The 19,960-nt window shown below is 43.9% G+C and overlaps 1 protein-coding gene across 14 annotated transcripts in view; it reads left to right on the top strand.

The window, feature by feature from the left end:
* The first annotated feature begins 11,316 nt into the window (after nt 1-11,316).
* The window catches only part of CDH26 (cadherin 26), an 84,247-nt gene continuing 75,603 nt past the window's right edge, over nt 11,317-19,960 (top strand). For all 14 annotated transcript variants that reach the window (XR_009595950.1, XM_042229916.2, XM_042229918.1 and 11 more), the window contains exon 1: nt 11,317-11,501. Coding sequence is in view for 13 of the 14 variants with exons in the window: in XM_042229916.2 (XP_042085850.1) it covers nt 11,415-11,501 (87 nt within the window). In the remaining variant the exon portion in view is untranslated. The remainder of the gene's footprint in view (nt 11,502-19,960) is intronic.

Raw genomic sequence — 19,960 nt, 5'->3', positions numbered from 1 at the left:
TCTGGGCTTTTTCCTTCCTTGAGATCAACTGAACATCGGGAAAACACTATGTGGATTTTTCTGGTATGGTTTTGATTTGCTTTTTATGCAGTTCTAGTTCAGAGTTTGTCTTTGTTCTCCATGATTAGTTCAAAAATCTGCTGAGGGGGACGTTCTGTCCCAATTACTTTCTTAATTCTGAGCAGCAGACATGACAACAGGCCTAGATGCATCTGAGGAAGATTCCTGGCTGCACCTTTCCTGAGTCCCTCTTCTTATTATTATCCCCAAGGGTGGTTAGGGACATAGATGGAAATTCAATAAAATTAATATGTTAGAAATAAATTGCATTTTAATGTACATGTCCAGAAACGAGCCCTGTTCTTTCGAGGGAGTCCCCAGGTTAGGAAATAGCAATTGTGAGCAGCTACTGCTGTAAACATTCTGAAAACCTTTTAGTTCCTCTTTCTAAATTCACTGTGACAATGAGGTGCCCTCTTTTGTGTCTGCCAAACAGTGGCAGTTTAAAAAGAATTTTGGGGGTGTTAAAAAACAAGTTCACTGAGTAAATTTAATTCCTGTTGGCTTTACCCTGTGATTAATGAATTGACAGCACCCAGCCTAGCAGGCAGAAAGGAGCTGTGAGGGAGGGGCTGTACAAAATGGAACCTTTACAAGCAGAAGGGACCTGACAAGAAAGTTATACCAGCAAAGAGCAGGTTGGTTGTGGCAAGATCACCTTCCTTCGGGGGCCAGGATGGCAAGGGGCAACCAGGCAGATGACTTGCCTGACTAGGCTATTCCTGATGGACTGGCTTACGGTTCCTCTTCAGGAGAGCCGAAATGGTAACTCTCAGTTGGCTGAAGTGGGGCTTAGCATAAGCGACTCATTTGGGGCCTGCTGTCTCGTTTTTAACAGGGGGTTTACGAATAACTGTTTGATAGTTTGAACCGTGCTGGAGGTTTCACATCATTAGTTTGCACGTAAAATGGTAGATTATTTTTGGATGTGGCAATTTTCTTATCCACAAGGTGGCGACTAATCCTTTTCAGGCAGCATTGAATTGATTCTGTGATGCTTTCTGATCAAATGAAAGATTTTTATTGTGATCCGGAAGACATGGAGAGGGAGGAGGAGTGTTCGATTTCAGAAACAAGAATATTTTAAGCTTTTTTTCTTTCAAAGATTTGAGAACTCATTTGAGCAAAAATCAGTGTGTATTGGGCAGTACCAAAGGCTTAGAGGTTAGGAGCACTTCCCAGACAGGACCTGAAGGCAAGGAAAAGATGCAAAACAAGGAAACCATTTGATTGGCTGTGGCTTAAGTGGTTGCACCATTTGGGAAACCCTGACTAGCTGTTTGTGATTGGGTTATTTTTCTTACTCTTGAGGCTTTTACAGGAAATACTCCACTTAGGGTTTGGTTTCATTGGTAGGCAAGGAAAGGGTAAAAACCACTTCAGTCCAAAAGCCTCCTTGCATCATTACTTTGACATCATAAAACACTGTTTATAGAACAATGCTCAAAGAAGGAACATAAATCATTCGTTTTATAAAAATCTTCATAGACACTCAAAAGATCCAATTCGTACATCTCTGTCCTCAGCAATTTGATGTTTAAGAGATTAACTGAGATATTTCTGGAAAATATATTTGGAATTTAAAAAATGGGATAGCCATATATATCATTGTCCCAGCTTGTAGGATATTTTAGAGAAAGCTAATTCAGAAAACGAAGATCATGGCATCTGGTCCCATCACTTCATGGGAAATAGAAAGGGAAACAGTGGAAACAGTGTCAGACTTAATTCTTTTGGGCTCCAAAATCACTGCGGATGGTGACTGCAGCCATGAAATTAAAAGACTCTTACTCCTTGGAAGAAAAGTTATGACCAACCTAGATAGCATATTGAAAAGCAGAGACATTACCCTGCCAACAAAGGTCCGTCTAGTCAAGGCTATGGTTTTTCCAGTAGTCATGTATGGATGTGAGAGGTGGACTGTGAAGAAAGCTGAGCACTGAAGAATTTATGCTTTTGAACTGTGGTGTTGGAGAAGACTCTTGAGAGTCCCTTGGACTGCAAGGAGGTCCAACCAGTCCATTCTAAAGATCAGCCCTGGGTGTTCTTTGGAAGGAACGATGCTAAAGCTGAAGCTCCAGTACTTTGGCCACCTCATGCGAAGAGCTGACTTATTGGAAAAGACTCTGATGCTGGGAGGGATTGGGGGCAGGAGGAAAAGGGGACGACAGAGGATGAGATGGCTGGATTGCATCACAACTCAATGGACGTGAGTCTGAGTGAACTCCGGGAGTTAGTGATGGACAGGGAGGCCTGGCGTGCTGCGATTCATGGGGTCGCAGAGTCGGACACGACTGAGTGACTGAACTGAACTGAACTGAATAATGATATTTAACTTTTGATTCCATTCAGCTAGCACTATTCTATGCCTGTTCCTCATATTCTGAGCCCCACTTCAGACCCACTGAATCTAAAGGAGTTCAGAACACACCACATATGCCAAAATCGCGCTGGCATAGGGATGATTTTGAGTTAAAGGCATTTGAAAGACAGCAAATATGAGAAAAACACTCTTATCTTCCTTTTCTTTAAAGGCAGGAGATGAAATTCCTCTAAGACGTGCTCCCTATATCAGGAGGAAAGCAACATATTTATCATCAGGGATGAGAAGTTGAGGCTGAGAGAATTCTACACAAACTTTATTTGTTCAAACGATACTCATCGTCTCATCTCCCCCCAGTTTCATCACTTTTCCACTTTGTTCAACCTAATATGAGAGCAAGGAAGTGTTGCCATTTCTCTGGGTCTTCATTCTGTATGAAGTCTCGTGTGTCATGTATTAATATTAAATAAACAGGTGTGCTTTTCTTCTGCTGAGCTGTCTCTTGTCAGTGTAGCTGTCAGGCCCAGTCAAAAAACACTGTAAGAGGGTGAAGGGGGGCAGAATCTGCCATCCCAAAATATGCCTCATTGGTGTGAGGATTGTTTTCTAGGCTGGTTATCTTTAAGAAACAGCAGATACTGAAGAGGCTCTGAAAACTGAGAAGTTATTTTTCAGTAAAAGACATTTAGATTTGTAAGGGAAATCTCCATTTGTAAGAGTGACGTCCTGTCTGTACCTGTAAGAGGGGGATGGACTAAATCTAGAAATCTCAGAAATTCCTATTCATCTTATCAACTCTGATCATATTAAAGTGAAAGTGAAGTCGCTCAGTCGTGTCCAACTCTTTGCGACCCCATAGACTGTAGTCTACCACACTCCTCCGTCCATGGGATTTTCCAGGCAAGGGTACTAGAGTGGGTTGCCATTTCCTTCTCCAGAGGATCTTCCTGACCCAGGGATCGAATCCAGGTCTCCCGCATTGTAGGCAGACGCTTTACCATCTGAGCCACCAGGGAAGGATCATATTAAGGCAGGAGTTAAATCTGAGCAAAATGGCTGTCTGGGGAGGCCTTACAAATACCTGTGAAAAGAAGAGAGGCGAAAAGCAAAGGAGAAAAGGAAAGATATAAGAATCTGAATGCAGAGTTCCAAAGAATAGCAAGAAGAGATCAGAAAGCCTTCTTCAGTGATCAATGCAAAGAAATAGAGGAAAACAACAGAATGGGAAAGACTAGAGATCTCTTTAAGAAAATTAGAGATACCAAGGGAACATTTCATGCAAAGATGGGCTCGATAAAGGACAGAAATGGTATGGACCTAACAGAAGCAGAAGATATTAAGAAGAGGTGGCAAGAATACAAAGAACTGTACAAAAAAGATCTTCACGACCAAGATAATCATGATGATGTGATCACTAATCTAGAGCCAGACATCTTGGAATGTGAAGTCAAGTGGGCCTTAGAAAGCATCACTACGACCAAAGCTAGTGGAGGTGATGGAATTCCAGTTGAGCTGTTTCAAATCCTGAAAGATGATGCTGTGAAAGTGCTGCACTCAATATGCCAGCAAATTTGGAAAACTCAGCAGTGGCCACAGGACTGGAAAAGGTCAGTTTTCATTCCAATCCCTAAGAAAGGCAATGCCAAAGAATGCTCAAACTACCACACAATTGCACTCGTCTCACATGCTAGTAAAGTAATGCTCAAAATTCTCCAAGCCAGGCTTCAGCAATATGTGAACCGTGAACTCCCTGATGTTCAAGTTGGTTTTAGAAAAGGCAGAGGAACCAGAGATCAAATTGCCAACATCCGCTGGATCATGGAAAAAGCAAGACAGTTCCAGAAAAACATCTATTTCTGCTTTATTGACTATGCCAAAGCCTTTGACTGTGTGGATCACAATAAACTGTGGAAAATTCTGAAAGTGATGGGAATACCAGACCACCTAACCTGCCTCTTGAGAAATCTGTATGCAGGTCAGCAAGCAACAGTTAGAACTGGACATGGAACAACAGACTGGTTCCAAATAGGAAAAGGAGTACGTCAAGGCTGTATATTGTCACCCTGCTTATTTAACTTCCATGCAGAGTACATCATGAGAAATGCTGGGCTGGAAGAAACACAAGCTGGAATCAAGATTGCCAGGAGAAATATCAATCACCTCAGATATGCACAAGACACCACCCTTATGGCAGAAAGTGAAGACGAGCTAAAAAGCCTCTTGATGAAAGTGAAAGAGGAGAGCGAAAAAGTTGGCTTAAAGCTCAACATTCAGAAAACGAAGATCGTGGCATCTGGTCCCATCACTTCATGGGAAATAGATGGGGAAACAGTGGAAACAGTGTCAGACTTTATTTTTTCTGGCTCCAAAATCACTGCAGATGGTGAATGCAGCCATGAAATTAAAAGACGCTTACTCCTTGGAAGAAAAGTTATGACCAACCTAGATAGTATATTCAAAAGCAGAAACGTTACTTTGCTGACTAAGGTCCGTCTAGTCAAGGCTATGGTTTTTCCTGCGTTCATGTATGGATGTGAGAGTTGGACTGTGAAGAAGGCTGAGTGCTGAAGAATTGATGCTTTTGAACTGTGGTGTTGGAGAAGACTCTTGAGAGTCCCTTGGACTGCAAGGAGATCCAACCAGTCCATTCTGAAGGAGATCAACCCTGGGATTTCTTTGGAAGGAATGATGCTAAAGCTGAAGCTCCAGTACTTTGGCCACCTCATGCGAAGAGTTGACTTATTGGAAAAGACTCTGATGCTGGGAGGGATTGGGGGCAGGAGGAGAAGGGGACGACCGAGGATGAGATGGTTGGATGGCATCACGGACTCAATGGACGTGAGTCTGAGTGAACTCCGGGAGATGGGGATGGACAGGGAGGCCTGGCGTGCTGCGATTCATAGGGTTGCAAAGAATCGGACACGACTGAGCGACTGAACTGAAGTGAACTGACTGAACAACTGTACTCTCATTTTCTGTGCTTTTCCTGACAACCTCCTGTCACTCGCTCCCCCAAACCCAAACGTCCTTTTTCCTCTTGGGCTGGAGATGTTATTTCTGGCAGTTCGGTCTTTTCTGGGAGTTCCTCAGTTTTCCTGAGTCTCTCCCATGTGTACAGGGGACACACAGGTTACTAAACTTCTGTTGATTTTTCTCTTGTTAATCTGTCTTTTATTACAGGGAATCTCAGCCAACACACTAAAAGGGCAGGGGAAACATGATCTTTCCTTCCCGATGAGGGTAAAGGTAAACGTTGACCTCCAGAATCAGAGGCTGCGTTTTAAGATCTCTGGAGGTTAAAGTCTGAGAAGCTCACCTTTACATCACTTCAAGTCTACGAGGTTGAACCGGCTGCTGTCACAGCATTCCACCTGCCGGACCGGTCCCCTCTGTGCTCTGGCCACAAAGGCTTCTGCTTCTTCGCCTCTCTCTGCTTTCTCGAGGGTTTAAAGGCACCTAGCTGGCTCTTTACCTCCAGAATAGGTCTCTCGTCAGTCATCAAAACAGAAGGAAATTTTGCAACCACATGGATGGACCTGAAGGGCATTGTGCTAAGGGAAATAAGTCAGATAGAGAAAGAGAAATACTGTATGATTTCAGTTATATGTGGAATCTAATATAATCAACTCGTGACTATAACAACAACAACAAAAGAAGCAGAATCGCAGATACAGAGAGCAATCTAGTGCTTACCAGTGGGGAAAGGGGCAGTACAGGGGTGGAGGATTAAGAGGTACAAACTGTTATGTATCAAATAAGCTACAAGGATATATGTACAGCATACGGACTACAGCCCACCAGGATCTGCTGCCCACAGAATTTTCCAGGCAAGAATACTGGAGTGGGCTGCCATTATTTTCTCCAGGCCATCTTCTTGACCCAGGGATGGAGCCCAAGTCTCTTACGTCTCCTGTATTGTCAGGGTTCTTTACCACTAGTGTTATCTGGGAAAGCATTTAGGGAATATAGCCAGTATTTTACAATAACTGCAAATGGAATAAAATCTTTAGAAACTGTGAATCATCTGTGACTTATTTGTATTGCACATCAATTATACTTCAATAAAAAATACAGTAGGGCACAAATCTGAAGCATTATGGCTCTGATGACCTAGGCCACAGGTGAATATGAAGGAGTGGAGGTTTCTCAGAACATGTCCACCTTGAGTATGTTTTTCTTACATCCACACTCCTCTGTTTTTAAACTTCAGGTGTGGAGAACTCACCCTGCCCTCAGCTGATTTTTTTTTCCCCCACATACTTCATTCAATACTCCAGCCAAGTCTGGAAGGGTCATCACTGCCTTTTTAAGGGTCACCAAGTTTTTCCTCTAATCTCTCTAGAGATGTTCACCTTAATAAAGTAAAGGGAAAGAAAAGACTTGGCTTTTTTTCTGTGTCGTTCCAATTTTCTCAGTACTGCAATGAAATGCGTTTTGCTAATAGGTCTTCTGCAATATAAAGAAATGAGGGCTTCCCTGCTGGCTCAGATGGTAAAGAATCCGCCTGCAATGCAGGAGACCTGGGTTTGATCCCTGGGTGGGGAAGATCCCCTGGAGAAGGGAATGGCAACACTCCAGTATTCTTGCCTGGAGAATCCCATGGACAGAGGAGCCTGATGGGCTGCAGTTCGTGGGGTCACAAAGAGTCGGACACGACTAAGTGACTAACACACACACACAATGATTAAATGAATGATCCACAAAGTTTAATTGAAATATATTCTAATTTTAAAAGAAGCATATATTTTTACCTCAAGAGGATGATTTTGATGTGGGAAGACAAAGTAAGCAGCCTCAAATCTTTCTTTTTATCTCCCTTCTTCTTCCCCCTCAAAGCACAGAAAAATCCACGTACATAAACAACTCAAGAAAGAGCTTGGTAACTCCACTATCAATATTATTAGTATTAGACTATACTTGCAAAAAGTGAAATACACTCCAATCTGTTGTATTTGACAGCATTTCCCTCCCCTATTGCTCATCTACAATGATTAGCGGAACAAATAGGGATAAGAAATTAAAACCTCTCAAAGGAAATTTTCCAACCCGTTCTTGGGGGAGGACTTGGAGTACTGAAACATAAGGAACCACTTCTGATCAACCTGAGTGACTTGAGTCACTGAAAATAGATCCAGAAATACAAATGAAGGGTTATTTTATTCTGATGTGAAATCTAACACACATTAGGTGTGTTGGCTCATACTCGTGATAGACACTGGGCTACAAGTAGATGCACAATATTGATGTTGGGGTAAAATGACACAATAACTTGGATTTGTTACTGCGGGAGTCAAAGTCACTTAATGATTTTCCTCCTAACACTGTATTATAAAAAAATCTTGAATGTACGGAAAAGTTGAAAACCGTGCCGGAAACACCCACAAGCTTAGTACCCAGGTCCCAGGTCCTGTCTGTTCGTCCTTGGCCTGACCGTCCTCTTCTAGGAGCCTGGCTAGCCCCAGTTTCTGTGTCTCTGGTCTCTCTCCGGAGCCTCCATGTAGTTGCTGCTTTACATGTTGTTGAAAGGGGATCATTCCTCAAGATAGGGAATGATCTGGGCTTGTGTGAACCACCTCCTTATTTCTCTAAGCACAGCTCTTCCTTGGGTTGTTTTGTTCCTTGGAGGCTATTCTCAGAAGTTAAGCTTTTTGCATCACTGTGAAGAAATGGACTATTCCCTCTTCTCTCCAGCTCCCACCAACACAGGAGGGTGTGGCTGGGGTGGTCCCCCTCGGACACCTCCCCCCACCCTTCTTTGTCCAGGTGGTCACTGAGGTTGGCTCCCCTCTGTAGAGAGAGCATCTAAATGTCTCCGTGCCTGGGGGATGTCCTCCACCTGCCCGCAGCAGCATCCCTCTGGGGAGGCAGGAAGAAGGCTGGTAACAGATCATTGCCTGTCTTCAGTGTAGACTTGACCCACAGGAGAAACTGTCTCCTCGCCATGCCAGATGGAGGAAGGGATGGATACCACTTTTGTGGTATCCTTCTCTGAGTCCTGCTATCCACCACAAGGCCCTCATCTCAGCTGGGCACAGGGCCACTGACCAAGCAGAAGTCGGAGTTGGGGAGGCGGGGACCCTCCTATGAGACCAGTCATTCTCAGGAAGCTCCGGTCACATTCACTGGAGAAATCCACACCCTCCCACCCCTCCATCCCTCCACCCCCCTCTACCCCAGACTCCCACCCCTCCTCACGGGCCCCTCCACTTTCTGAGGTGGAAAGAAAGCATCTCATGTGTCTGCAGCAGGGAGGGTGGGACCAGCCCTCAGTGCAATTGAGGCCCAAGGAGGCCAGCTGACTCCGCCACTGACTCCTGCCCGGTGGGCGGGGCTAGACCAAGAGACTGGGCTGCAATGCAGGCTGGGGGTGAGAAGGTTGGTCCTGCCATTCAAGGGACGCCAGAGGTGTCTGGTCCTGACTCTTGGTGTCTCTTTAGAATGTCATGAATTGACTGCTTCTTTACTTTCAATGAAGGGCTCTACTCACCACTTTCTGGGCAAGTAGAAAATGGAAAATGGAAAATGAACCTGATTCGGTTGTCTTGACTGACAACTCTGAAAATGCAACTCACTACATACCTGTGCCTGGCATTTTCAGGAACCTGAAGGACAAAGATAATTCAAGACAAAAGTAATCCTTGCTTAGTAGCAGTCATGATGCATTTATATTATTAAAAAATTTATATTATACTGAGAACTTGAAGTGGGTTGGGCTCCCCTCGATGCCCAAGGTGAGAATGTAGAGTAGAATGTCGAATGTAGGAAATTAATTCTCATCCTGACCTTCCTTTTAATCAAGTGACTTTGATCTCACCATCACTTTCTTCGTTTAGGCTTTCATTGAGCTGGGAGCTGCCACCTTGTGGCCATAAGGTATTACTGCACTTCTAAGAACGCAGGAACACCGACATCTCCTTCGGAATCGTGGATACACAGAACAGAAAGAGAAACGACATCTTGAAGCTCCGACTCACCTAAGACGTGAGGCAGGTGAAGCCTAGAGTCACCAGCTGAGTAAGTTACACAGCCTGAGAAGGACTATCTTGTGGGAAACTGGCTTCTTGTTCAGTTTTAAATGTTTGAGAGTGTTGAAATTTTGGCTGTTTTTAATATATTCAGTTCAGCTCAGTTCAGTAGCTCAGTTGTGTCCGACTCTTTGTGGACCCCATGAATTGCAGCACTCCAGGCCTCCCTGTCCATCATTAAAATACCAATTTTTTACAACTTAAAGCAAATATAAAAGTGGAATCCTTTGCTCACATTCCCTGGCCCCTCTCTGGATCTCTGCAGGCCAACAGTTTATTTTTTCTTTTTAATTTTTATTTATCTTTCAATTGGAGGAAAATTGCTTTACAAGGTTGTGTTGGTTTCTGCCTTTTTAAAAGCTTTTTTTAATTGGAGGGAAATTGCTTTATACACTGTCTTTCTTGATCAACATTATCAGCCCCAGTATTAGGGGTGTACAACATGCATCTCTCACAAACATTCCGCATGGCTTAGCTTACTCACCTGATCTGTAAGTTCTGAATTCATGACTCTAACAAGTTTTTCAACTGACTTCAGTTCAGTTGCTTGGTTGTGTCCGACTCTTTGCGACCCCATGAACTGCAGCACGCCAGGCCTCCCTGTCCATCACCAACTCCCGGAGTTTACCCAAACTCATGTCCATCGAGTCGGTGATGCCATCCAACCATGTCACCCTCTGTCGTCCCCTTCTCGTGCCCTCCCTTCTGCCCTCAATCTTTCCCAGCATCAGGGTCTTTCCAAATGAATCAGCCCTTCGCATCAGGTGGCCAATAGATTTACATGGAATAAAAATATCCATCTTGAAAGTAAATGAAGATTTATTTATTCAAAGTTGTAAATTTGATCATTATTATTCTGCTTCTTTAAAAAAATTATTTCTTTATTTTAATTGGAGGATGGATAATTACAATATTGTGATGGGTTCTGCCGTACATCAGTATGAATTGGCCATAGGTATACATGTGTCCTGAACACTCCTCCCACTCTCCTCCCCACTCTATGTACAGGAAATATAGAAAGGTTTAAAAATTGCATTACTTACTCCTTTTAGTAACAAACAACTTGGATTCAGATTATAAACAATTCAAATTAAAAAGTACAGCAACCTGTCACAGAGCCATGAAAATACATTAAGACAAGGTAAATATTATCTTTTATTTCACCTCTTGAAGAACTGTTTAGTGTTTTCAACAAGGTGATGTGATCACAGGTAATACGTTAAGGTAATGGGGACTAATGAGTGTTAGATCTTGTTTTCCACTTGTTCATTGCAGCCTGAAGTATTGGTATGTTAGAACCTCAACTTGTCTTTTTTCCAGAATCCTAATGTAAAGGCCCCAGGTCGGTACAGAGACCCTCCCACAGGGAGCCTCTTTCCCATCCCTCCTCCCTCTTTCTTTCATCTCAGAATCAAAAAGGCAGGTTCATCTAAACGTAAAGGAGATTTTGGTGAAGTCTATGAACCCCAGAACTTCAAGAAATGATTGGGATAAAGATGGTTAATGCTTTGGAAGGTAAAATTATACTTTTCTCTTTTTTTTCGTCTCTTAATAAAGTTATTCTTTTTTGGAGTCCTTTTCCAGTTCTTTGATTTCAAGCAATAGAGCCTATAAGGAAATGAGCATTAAAATACTCTGCTACAAGGAAGAGATCAGTAGGCATTCCACTGATTTTGGAACCAAAAACAAAGAAACCAAACCCCTATTTCCCCATAGATACTGGCTTCACCCTCCTCTGACTGAGCCCTGGTCTCCTGGGGTCAGACGCCTGCTGTGCGTATCGCTGGGGCAGTTTTATTTCCTCCACTCCCTTCCTGAGAATTCTGCCTGTGGTTAATGAGGCCAAAGGCTAAGCCTCAGCCTCCCATCCCACCCCTGATAAATACAAGAATGCTCGGGAGCAGGGACGGGAAGAGTTGAGAGAGTGTCTGTGACAAGGTGACCAGACGGTGATAGGAGAAGAGAGCCTGCTGGGAAGGACGGGCCCACAGCCAGGAGGACTTGCCATGCCCGTGGGCTGTGGGTGCTCACCAGGCGGCATGCGCTGCAGGGTTCACCCCGCGCTGCTGCTGCTCCTCGCGTTCCTGATGCTGGTGAGCAGGGACTGGTACCCACAACGTGGGGTTTACCTGCTGGGGACCGGGAGCTGACCGCACAGCTCCAGCTGGCTCTGCCTGTTCAAGGGTGGGGGAACGGGGCTGAGTGTGATGCCCTGCAGCTGCGGGCGGGGGTGGGGGGGTTGGGAGCTTTAGTACTTTCTTTAGGGAAAGAAGAGGGGTTCCAGAATTAACACCAAGGAGGGATTTGGCAGAGTAGTGGGAACAGGCTAAGACTGGTTTATATAGGATACATACGTTTAGATTTGTATCAATGCGTTTCCTAAGGACATTTCTTTTCACTTTACATAAGACTGAAAAAATCTCAATTGTGTATGTCGAAGAGGGTTTGAGCAAACCCATGGGGGTGGGAGGGCTAAATCCCCCTGCCTCCCCACCCTCTGCCCCTCACCAGTTGCCATGGCTCAACTCGGAAACAAACAGTAGAATCAAGACGGAAATGTCTGGGCTTGTTGCTTGTACTTACCGTGGACAGAGTTTAGGCTGCATCTGCCTGTGGGGCATGGCCGCTCTGCTCAGCCCGCTTTCCTCAGACAGAGAGGGAGAGCCATGGGGCTCTGGCACTGCTCCTGGGTTCTCCCTTATAAACCCGGCCAGGGCAGAGGCAGGAGGCCCTGCAGTGGGTGGGGGTCAGGATGGTGGATCTGCACTGCATCGTAACCTGGCTTGGCACCTGGGCTGTTGCTTGGCCTCGGTCCTCACCTTGGTTCAAGCTTGACTCTTCTCAGATGCTGCGAGAGTCCCAGTGCCCAGAGGCCACTCACCCCTGGATTCAGCAGAGCTGATCTGGGGATGCGGCCTAGGCATCTGGGTTTTCAAGGCTCTACCTTCATCTTGTTAAGCCTCATTGCCTCCATCTGAAAATGGAGCTACTGCAGGCACTTACTTGACCTGGGTGGCTGTGGGAGTCAATGAGGAAATGCAGAGGATCTTTTCTTGCTGTTCTCCGTGCCCTGACAGGATGGTTATTCTCTTCACTCAGTGCCTGGGCTGCTACTGTTGGTGGGCCACTCGTTCCGGGCCAGGTGCTTTCATAAGTGCTGGGTATTACTGTAAACAGAAGAGGAAACAAAAAGTCCCTAGTTGTCTGGCCAGCTCTGCTTCTGAAATTCGATGCCCTGTTCGCCACCCTTTGCTTAATGTTCAGAAATTTTTCTTGGCTACTTTGAAAAAAGTTTTAATTGGAGTATAGTTGCTTTACAGTGTTGCTACTTTCTGCTATATGGCAAAGAGAAAGAGCTAAATGTATACATTTAGGGGGGCATTTCATTCCTGTTCAGGTCACCACTGAGCACTGAGCAGAGTTCTCTGTGCCACCCAGTAAGTTCTCATTAATTATCTATTTTATACATAGTAGGAGAAGGCAGTGGCACCCCACTCCAGTACTCTTGCCTGGAAAATCCCATGGACGGAGGAGCCTGGTGGGCTGCAGTCCATGGGGTCACTAAGAGTCACTAAGGGCACGACTTTCACTTTTCACTTTCATGCATTGGGGAAGGAAATGGCAACCCACTCCCGTGTTCTTGCCTGGAGAGTCCCAGGGACGGGGGAGCCTGGTGGGCTGCCGTCTATGGGGCCGCACAGAGTCGGCCACGACTGAAGCGACGGCAGTAGTAGTAGTGTGTGGATGGCAACCCCAGTCTCCCAGTTCATCCCACCTCACACTCCTCCCCTTGGTGTCCATACATTTGTTCACTGTGTCTCTGTCTCTATCTCTGCTTTGCAAATAGGTTCATCTGTACCATTTTTCTAGATTCCACATACATGCATAATATATGACATTTGTTTTTTTCTTTCTGACCGCTCCTAGTAGAACTCTGTTTTAGTAGCCCACATTAGCCTGGATTTGGATATGTCACAAATCAAACCTTGTTCCCATCTTTCTCTTACTCTTGCTCCTACCCCTAACTGAACTCAAGAGAAAACAGAGCTGTCTGTTTCTCATTTCTGCGTGTTAGCACAGAGCCCAGGCAGGTTAATTCATGACTGAGGGTGTGGTGGGTGGGGTGGGCAGTGGGCAGCAGGGCTGGACTGTGGGTAGCAATTCAGTGTTTGGTGGAAGCAACTATATATAGATTCCGGGGATCAAGGCCAAGGGAGATAATGGGATAAACAAGTGTTCCGTGGTTTTGAGCAATCTGTACTCTGGACCCTCAATTGGAGAAGACCTTTGTGTCCAAGAGGTGCCCAATTTTTTGCTGAATTGGCTATAAGTAACCTATTCCTTTCAGCCCCTATCTTCTCCCACCTACGCTGACTTTTAACCACTGATGATATGCAAATAAGGCACCCACTACCCCTCCCTTGACCTCCAGATTTAAAACTGGTACCCATTCTGCTGAAGAGCTGAGATATCTACAACAGTGTTCTCCCCAAATCTCCACCTTCACGTTGTCATCCTGACATGAAGCAAAGAACAAAGTTGCAACTCTGCTGCGGGTCTTTGTTCCAAATCCCACGACAAGCCGCAGAAGCAGGGTCCTATCCCCCTCTTTGCCATTTCCAGCCCTGAGAGCTTGCACACCCTCGGCTTTGGGCTGGGGCAGCTTCTAGAACCTGAGAGGAGGGAGGGTTTGAGAATGAAGTTAGTCAACAATGTCTGTTATGGTTGGTAGGTTGTTGTTGCTATTAATCTGGGAAATTCTGAGTTGAGTTATTGTTAAAAAGTATGTTAGCCTGTATGATCTGCCCGATTAATTCACTCAAACCCCTCATTCAAGAACAAGAGTCAGTGGATTGCAAGACATGAGGAATTGTGTGGTCAGAGGTGATGCTGAGCCCTCAGCAGAGACTGGGTGGCCAGACTCTGTCCTAAGAATCCTGGGAACTCTGTTTGCTGCGGCCCCATGCTGAATCTGCACTTGTAAAGGATCAGCCAAGATTCTGTATGCAGAGACTCTTTGGACCACATACTCGTCTCCAAGGGCTGCCATAACAAAGGACAAACTGGTGGCTTAAAGCAAGTTAAATGTACAGCATGGTGGCTCTAGTTCATAAGACCATATGCATATATAAAATTCATTAACAGAGTAGAATGTAGAAGTTCTCATCACAAGAAAAAATATCTGTTACTATAAATGGTGACAGATATTAAGTCGACTTATTGTGATGTGGCTCAGATGGTAAAGAATCTGCCTGCAAAGGAGCAGACGTGGATTTCATTCCTGGGTGGGGAAGATCCCCTGGAGAAGGGAATGGCCACCCACTCCAGTATTCTTGCCTGGAGAATCCCACAGACAGAGGAGCCCGGTGGGATACAGTCCATGGGGTCTCAAAGAGTCAGACATGACTGAGTGACTGATGTTTTCACTACTTTTCAATGTGATGATCATTTCGAAATACATACAAATATGGATTGAATCCTTGTACTGTTCTCATGAAAGGAATATAACGGTGTATGTCAATCATACCTCAGTAAAAAAGTTGTTCTTGAATTCAAATTTGCTGTCAACAGTGAAATATTTGCAGGAAACAATTATTTCCTTATTGCCTTCTTAGTTCTTTCAGTTCAGTTCAGTTCAGTCGCTCAGTCGTGTCCGACTCTTTGCAACTCCATGAATCGCAGCACGCCAGGCCTCCCTGTCCATCCCCATCTCCTGGAGTTCACTCAGACTCACGTCCATTGGGTCAGTGATGCCATCCAGCCATCTCATCCTCGGTCGTCCCCTTCTCCTCCTGCCCCCAATCCCTCCCAGCATCAGAGTCTTTTCCAATGAGTCAACTCTTCACATGAGGTGGCCAAAGTACTGGAGTTTCAGCTTCAGCATCATTCCCTCCAAAGAAATCCCAGGGTTGATCTCCTTCAGAATGGACTGGTTGGATCTCCTTGCAGTCCAAGGGACTCTCAAGAGTCTTCTCCAATACCACAGTTCAAAAGCACCAATTCTTCAGCACTCAGCCTTCTTCACAGTCCAACTCTCACATCCATACATGACCGCAGGAAAAACCAAAGCCTTGACTAGACGGACCTTAGTCAGCAAAATAATGTCTCTGCTTTTGAATATGCTATCTAGGTTCTTCTATAAACACAAAGCCTTTATTTACTCAGATAACTTCTTCCCTGAGGCAGCCACGGCTACTCAGCCAGGCCAGCACAATGCCCGCGACATTCCCTCAAGTCCAGCAGCACCTTTCAAGTGATAGGCAGGTTGGATCTTGCAATGACTGCCCACCTGCCACACTCCCATGAAACAGTCAGGTGGACACTGCAGCTGGAGACACACTTTGAGAACATTTTTCTCCCCCACTGAATTATAGGAAGCATTATGGAAATCATTTGAACGGCATCCTGTTTGGACAAACAACCTAAAATTGTCAAGGATGGGAAATAGAATAAGCATACTTAACAAGATCATTTTGGCAAGTGTAACCATTTTCCAGTCTCTCTGCCTTACCCAGACAAGATGATGCAAGTTAATTCTAAGCTGTGCACCAGAGGAGAAGTAATACATGTGTACATTCAGGATGTGAAATTTCAGGCATCTCTGGGTGAAGAAATACACCATCTCAGGCCTCTTTTCCAGCTCTCCAGCCACTCCCACGTGACTGTCAGCTGTGCCCTTATGTGTCATCCTAGGAAAATGAACCTAGAGCTTTCTGATTGAAAGGGCCTTAAAGATACCTTGCTTCACACCCTTGCTCACAAAAGGGGAAACTGAGGCCAGAGAGGATACAAAACCTTAAGGTATTCTTTGTTCATGACCTGGGCCACCTGGAAATACACCTGTTTTAGAAACGGGATGAATTTTTTCATGCTGTCCCAGGACTGCAATTTTCTACTTGTTAAAACTACACACCTGGTTGTGTTAGTTGCTCAGTCGTGTCTGACTCTTTGTGATCCCATGGATTGTAGCCCGCCAGGCTCCTCTGTCCATAGACAGAGGCAAGAATACTGGAATGCGTAGCCATTCCCTTCTCCAGGAGATCTTCCTGACACAGGGAATGAGCCCAGGTCTCCCACACTGTAGACAGATTAATTACCCTCTGAGCCACCAGGGAAGCTTCACACACCTGGTTGGACCCTTCATTTAAAATTAGTTACATTAATCAAGAAGCAGTTATATGAATAAATCAATATTTGATATTTTGGAACGAAAGGAGTTAAAAAAAAAACTTTGCCTTTAGGAAAAAAAGACAGAAATAGAGTCTGTGGCAGGAAACAAACATTACGGTTAAATTTGACGTTAACAAAACCAGATGATGCAATATCATCCCCACCCACCAGGAGGGTGGCCAACCACAAGAAGGGAAGATCTGAAGGATATTTCTTCATGCGCTATGACACCATTATCTAATACACAGTCCTTTATGCTGTGACAAGCTCTTGGCTAAGGTTACATCTTTACAGGTGGGGGCAGGGACGCGACCACAGTGAAGGATGTTTGGCAGGATCTAGGTGGGCTGGTGATGGCTCACCCTGTCCCCAGGAGATTTTAGGTATAAATCCTAGAGTGCTACTGTGCTGTGCTGTGCTAAGGCATTTGAGTTGTGTCTAACTCCTTTTGACCCTATGGGCTGTAGCCCGCCAGGCTCCTCTGTCCGTGGGACTCTCCAGGCAAGAATACTGGAGTGGGTTGCCAGGCCCTCCTCCAGGGGATCTTCCTGATCCAGGGATCGAACCTGCATCTCTTATGTCTCCTGTATTGGCAGGCAGGTTTTCTACAACCTGGGAAGCCTCATACATCCTAGAGTAGCAGTTATCAAGCCTCTTACTCTCAGGATGCCTTTCCACTTGTAAACTTTAGGCAGAACCCAAAGAATTATTGTTTATGTGGTTATATCTACTGGTGCTCCCCATAATAGAAATTAAGACTGATTATTTTTTTTGTTTTTGGCTACACTATGCAGCTTGTGGGATTCTAGTTCCCTGTCCAGGGATCAAACCCAGGCCTCTTGCAGTAGAAGCACAGAGTCCTAATCACTGGACCACCAGGGAATTTCCAAGACTGGGAAATTTTAAATGTACTTCTCAATTCATTAAAGATACTGATTAAAATAGACAACTAACAAGGGCCTACTGCATAGCACAGGGAAAATATTCAATACCTTATAATAATCTATAATGTAAGAGAATATAAAAAAAGAATATGTATATATATATAACTAAGTCATTTTACTGTACACCTGAAACTGATGCATTGTAAATCAATTATATTTCAAAAATTTTTTAATAACAATAAATTTTTAAAAAGGTGTTTGGAATAAAATATTAACAGATAAACAAAAACTTACTGTCTAGCACAGGGAACTATATTCAACATCCTAATAAACCATAATGGAAAAGAATATGAAAAAGAATATATAGATATATATATAACTGAATCACTTTGCTATACAGCAAAAACGCAAATTTGTAAAGAGATAATAATAAATCCATTACAAACTAATATAAACCAAACATCTATGAAAAATTAATGTATTTTCCACATTTCCATTCAGGGTGAAGAATGGTACAATTTCATATTTTTGCAAATCTCTTGGCTGTCTGGCTTAAAAGCAGATACCTGGACTCTCCTCTCTGATTCTGAACTCAGTCTGTTGTAAATGCTGTTTGCTTCAAGTATATGAAGCAATTCTTATGGAAAGGGAGGAATATTTTTATAGCCTGGAACTGTGGGTACTCTTTTTGATGTCATGCCAGAATTTGACAAGTAGTCCATTTTTAACAGTCACTTGCCATGTGGAGCCTGAAAGCATGTTAATAACTTTCATTACTCTGTTCTATGAAAACCACTGGAGTCTCTTGAATTTTGAATAACTCCCACCTGTGTGTTATTTTGGACTGTGGTATCTTAATCAGTAGGAAACTCTTTGCTCACGGAGCTATGCAGTTCTTCCACATGTTGACATATTTCATTCTAAAAAATCAAAAAGTCACATTCATTAATCTGTCCACTGATATCAGCAGAAAAATCTTTATGTGCTGGGAAGCTGTCAAGCTCAAGTTTTCCAAAGTTCTATTTTTTTGCTTGAAAGCTTAAAATTTATCATCGGCGACATGACACCGTCCATTGTTTTTCTTGAAATGATGGGCTGACTGTTCATTATCAAAGACCTGTCGATCAAGTAATCATTCCTGAACAGCCACGGTTGGTCAGTCATCCTTTTGGGGAAAATGCTGCTTCATTAAAAAAAAAAAAATTGTGGCCTGTTTAGCTGTCAACTGTGACAATCACACATGCACTTTTCTCCTAGACAAACCTTCTATACCGATGGGCAGCACTGGGTTCATACCTCCATCTAGACACGCAGAGTGTCTAAAAGATACACACGCAGGAGTGGCATGGGGTATAATTGACAGTGTTTCCTGCCGCATCCCTTCTCATTTCAACAACGAGGTGAATTTATCAATCATATCATTCTTAACTGAGACTGGCCCTTTTTCCACTTCCTTCATTTCTCCCTTCCTCCTTCAGTCTTCCCTCCCTCCCTCCCACCTTCCCTTATCCTTCCCTCCTTTCCTCTTTCCTGCCTGTACGTGGTGATGAAGCATGTGAGACTATCAGAGGAGTTTATGTCATGGTCTCCAATGGTCCTAAGGCACCAGCATTTTTAAATATAAATTTATTTATTTTAATTGGAGGTTAACTACTTTACAATATTTTTATCACCAATACTTGCTACCATCAGAGCAAATGTCACACAGAGAAATAGACAAGTAGTGTCTTCGATTATTATAAATGTGTTTGGCCTTGTGGAGTCTCTGATAAGATCAGGGACCCCGGCGAAACAAACTGAAAACTGTCCTCCAGAGAAATTTTCTTTATGTATAGTCTATAACCACAGCATCACTGTGTATGTGTGATAACAAACAACTGGAAGTAACATAAATGGCCATCATTGGAGAATGACAAATTGTCCCCTTTTCATATAGTTAAAAGTTATATGGTAGTGAAAATGAAGGAGGTAGAAATATGAGTGTCAGTGCACACGCACGCATACATGCACACAAATACACAAACATACAGGCACACGTGTTTTGTGTTGGTTTGACATGCATTGCATAGCTTGTCTCTTTCAAGTTCAACACTCTTACTGTTCATGTGTGGAGATTTTTCCAGAGGGGGAATGTTGTTGAAAAACTGATAAAATAATTATCAAGTCTTCCCAGATGGGAAGGAACCTATCTGAGACATATAGGAGGAACCTATAGGAGACATAAGAGACAGGGGTTCAACCTCTGGGTTGGGAAGATCTCCTGGAGGAGGGCATGGCAACTCACTCCAGTATTCTTGCTCAGAGAATCCATGGACAGAGGAGCCTGGTGGACTACATTCTATAGCATCACAAAGAGCTGGACACAACTGACGCAACTTAGCATAGCATATCATAATTATCGATGCAAATCATTATGTAACTGTAAAGTACCAAATCCCCTAGTTTTGTTATTTTATGATAAAGTCTAAAAATAAGGGATAAGTCTACGAATAAGGGAA

Source organism: Ovis aries, chromosome 13, assembly GCF_016772045.2.
Source record: "Ovis aries strain OAR_USU_Benz2616 breed Rambouillet chromosome 13, ARS-UI_Ramb_v3.0, whole genome shotgun sequence".
In the NCBI taxonomy this organism is placed as follows: domain Eukaryota; kingdom Metazoa; phylum Chordata; class Mammalia; order Artiodactyla; family Bovidae; genus Ovis; species Ovis aries.
Note: the sequence above shows the minus strand (reverse complement) of the source record. Positions and strands in the feature narration are given on the sequence as shown.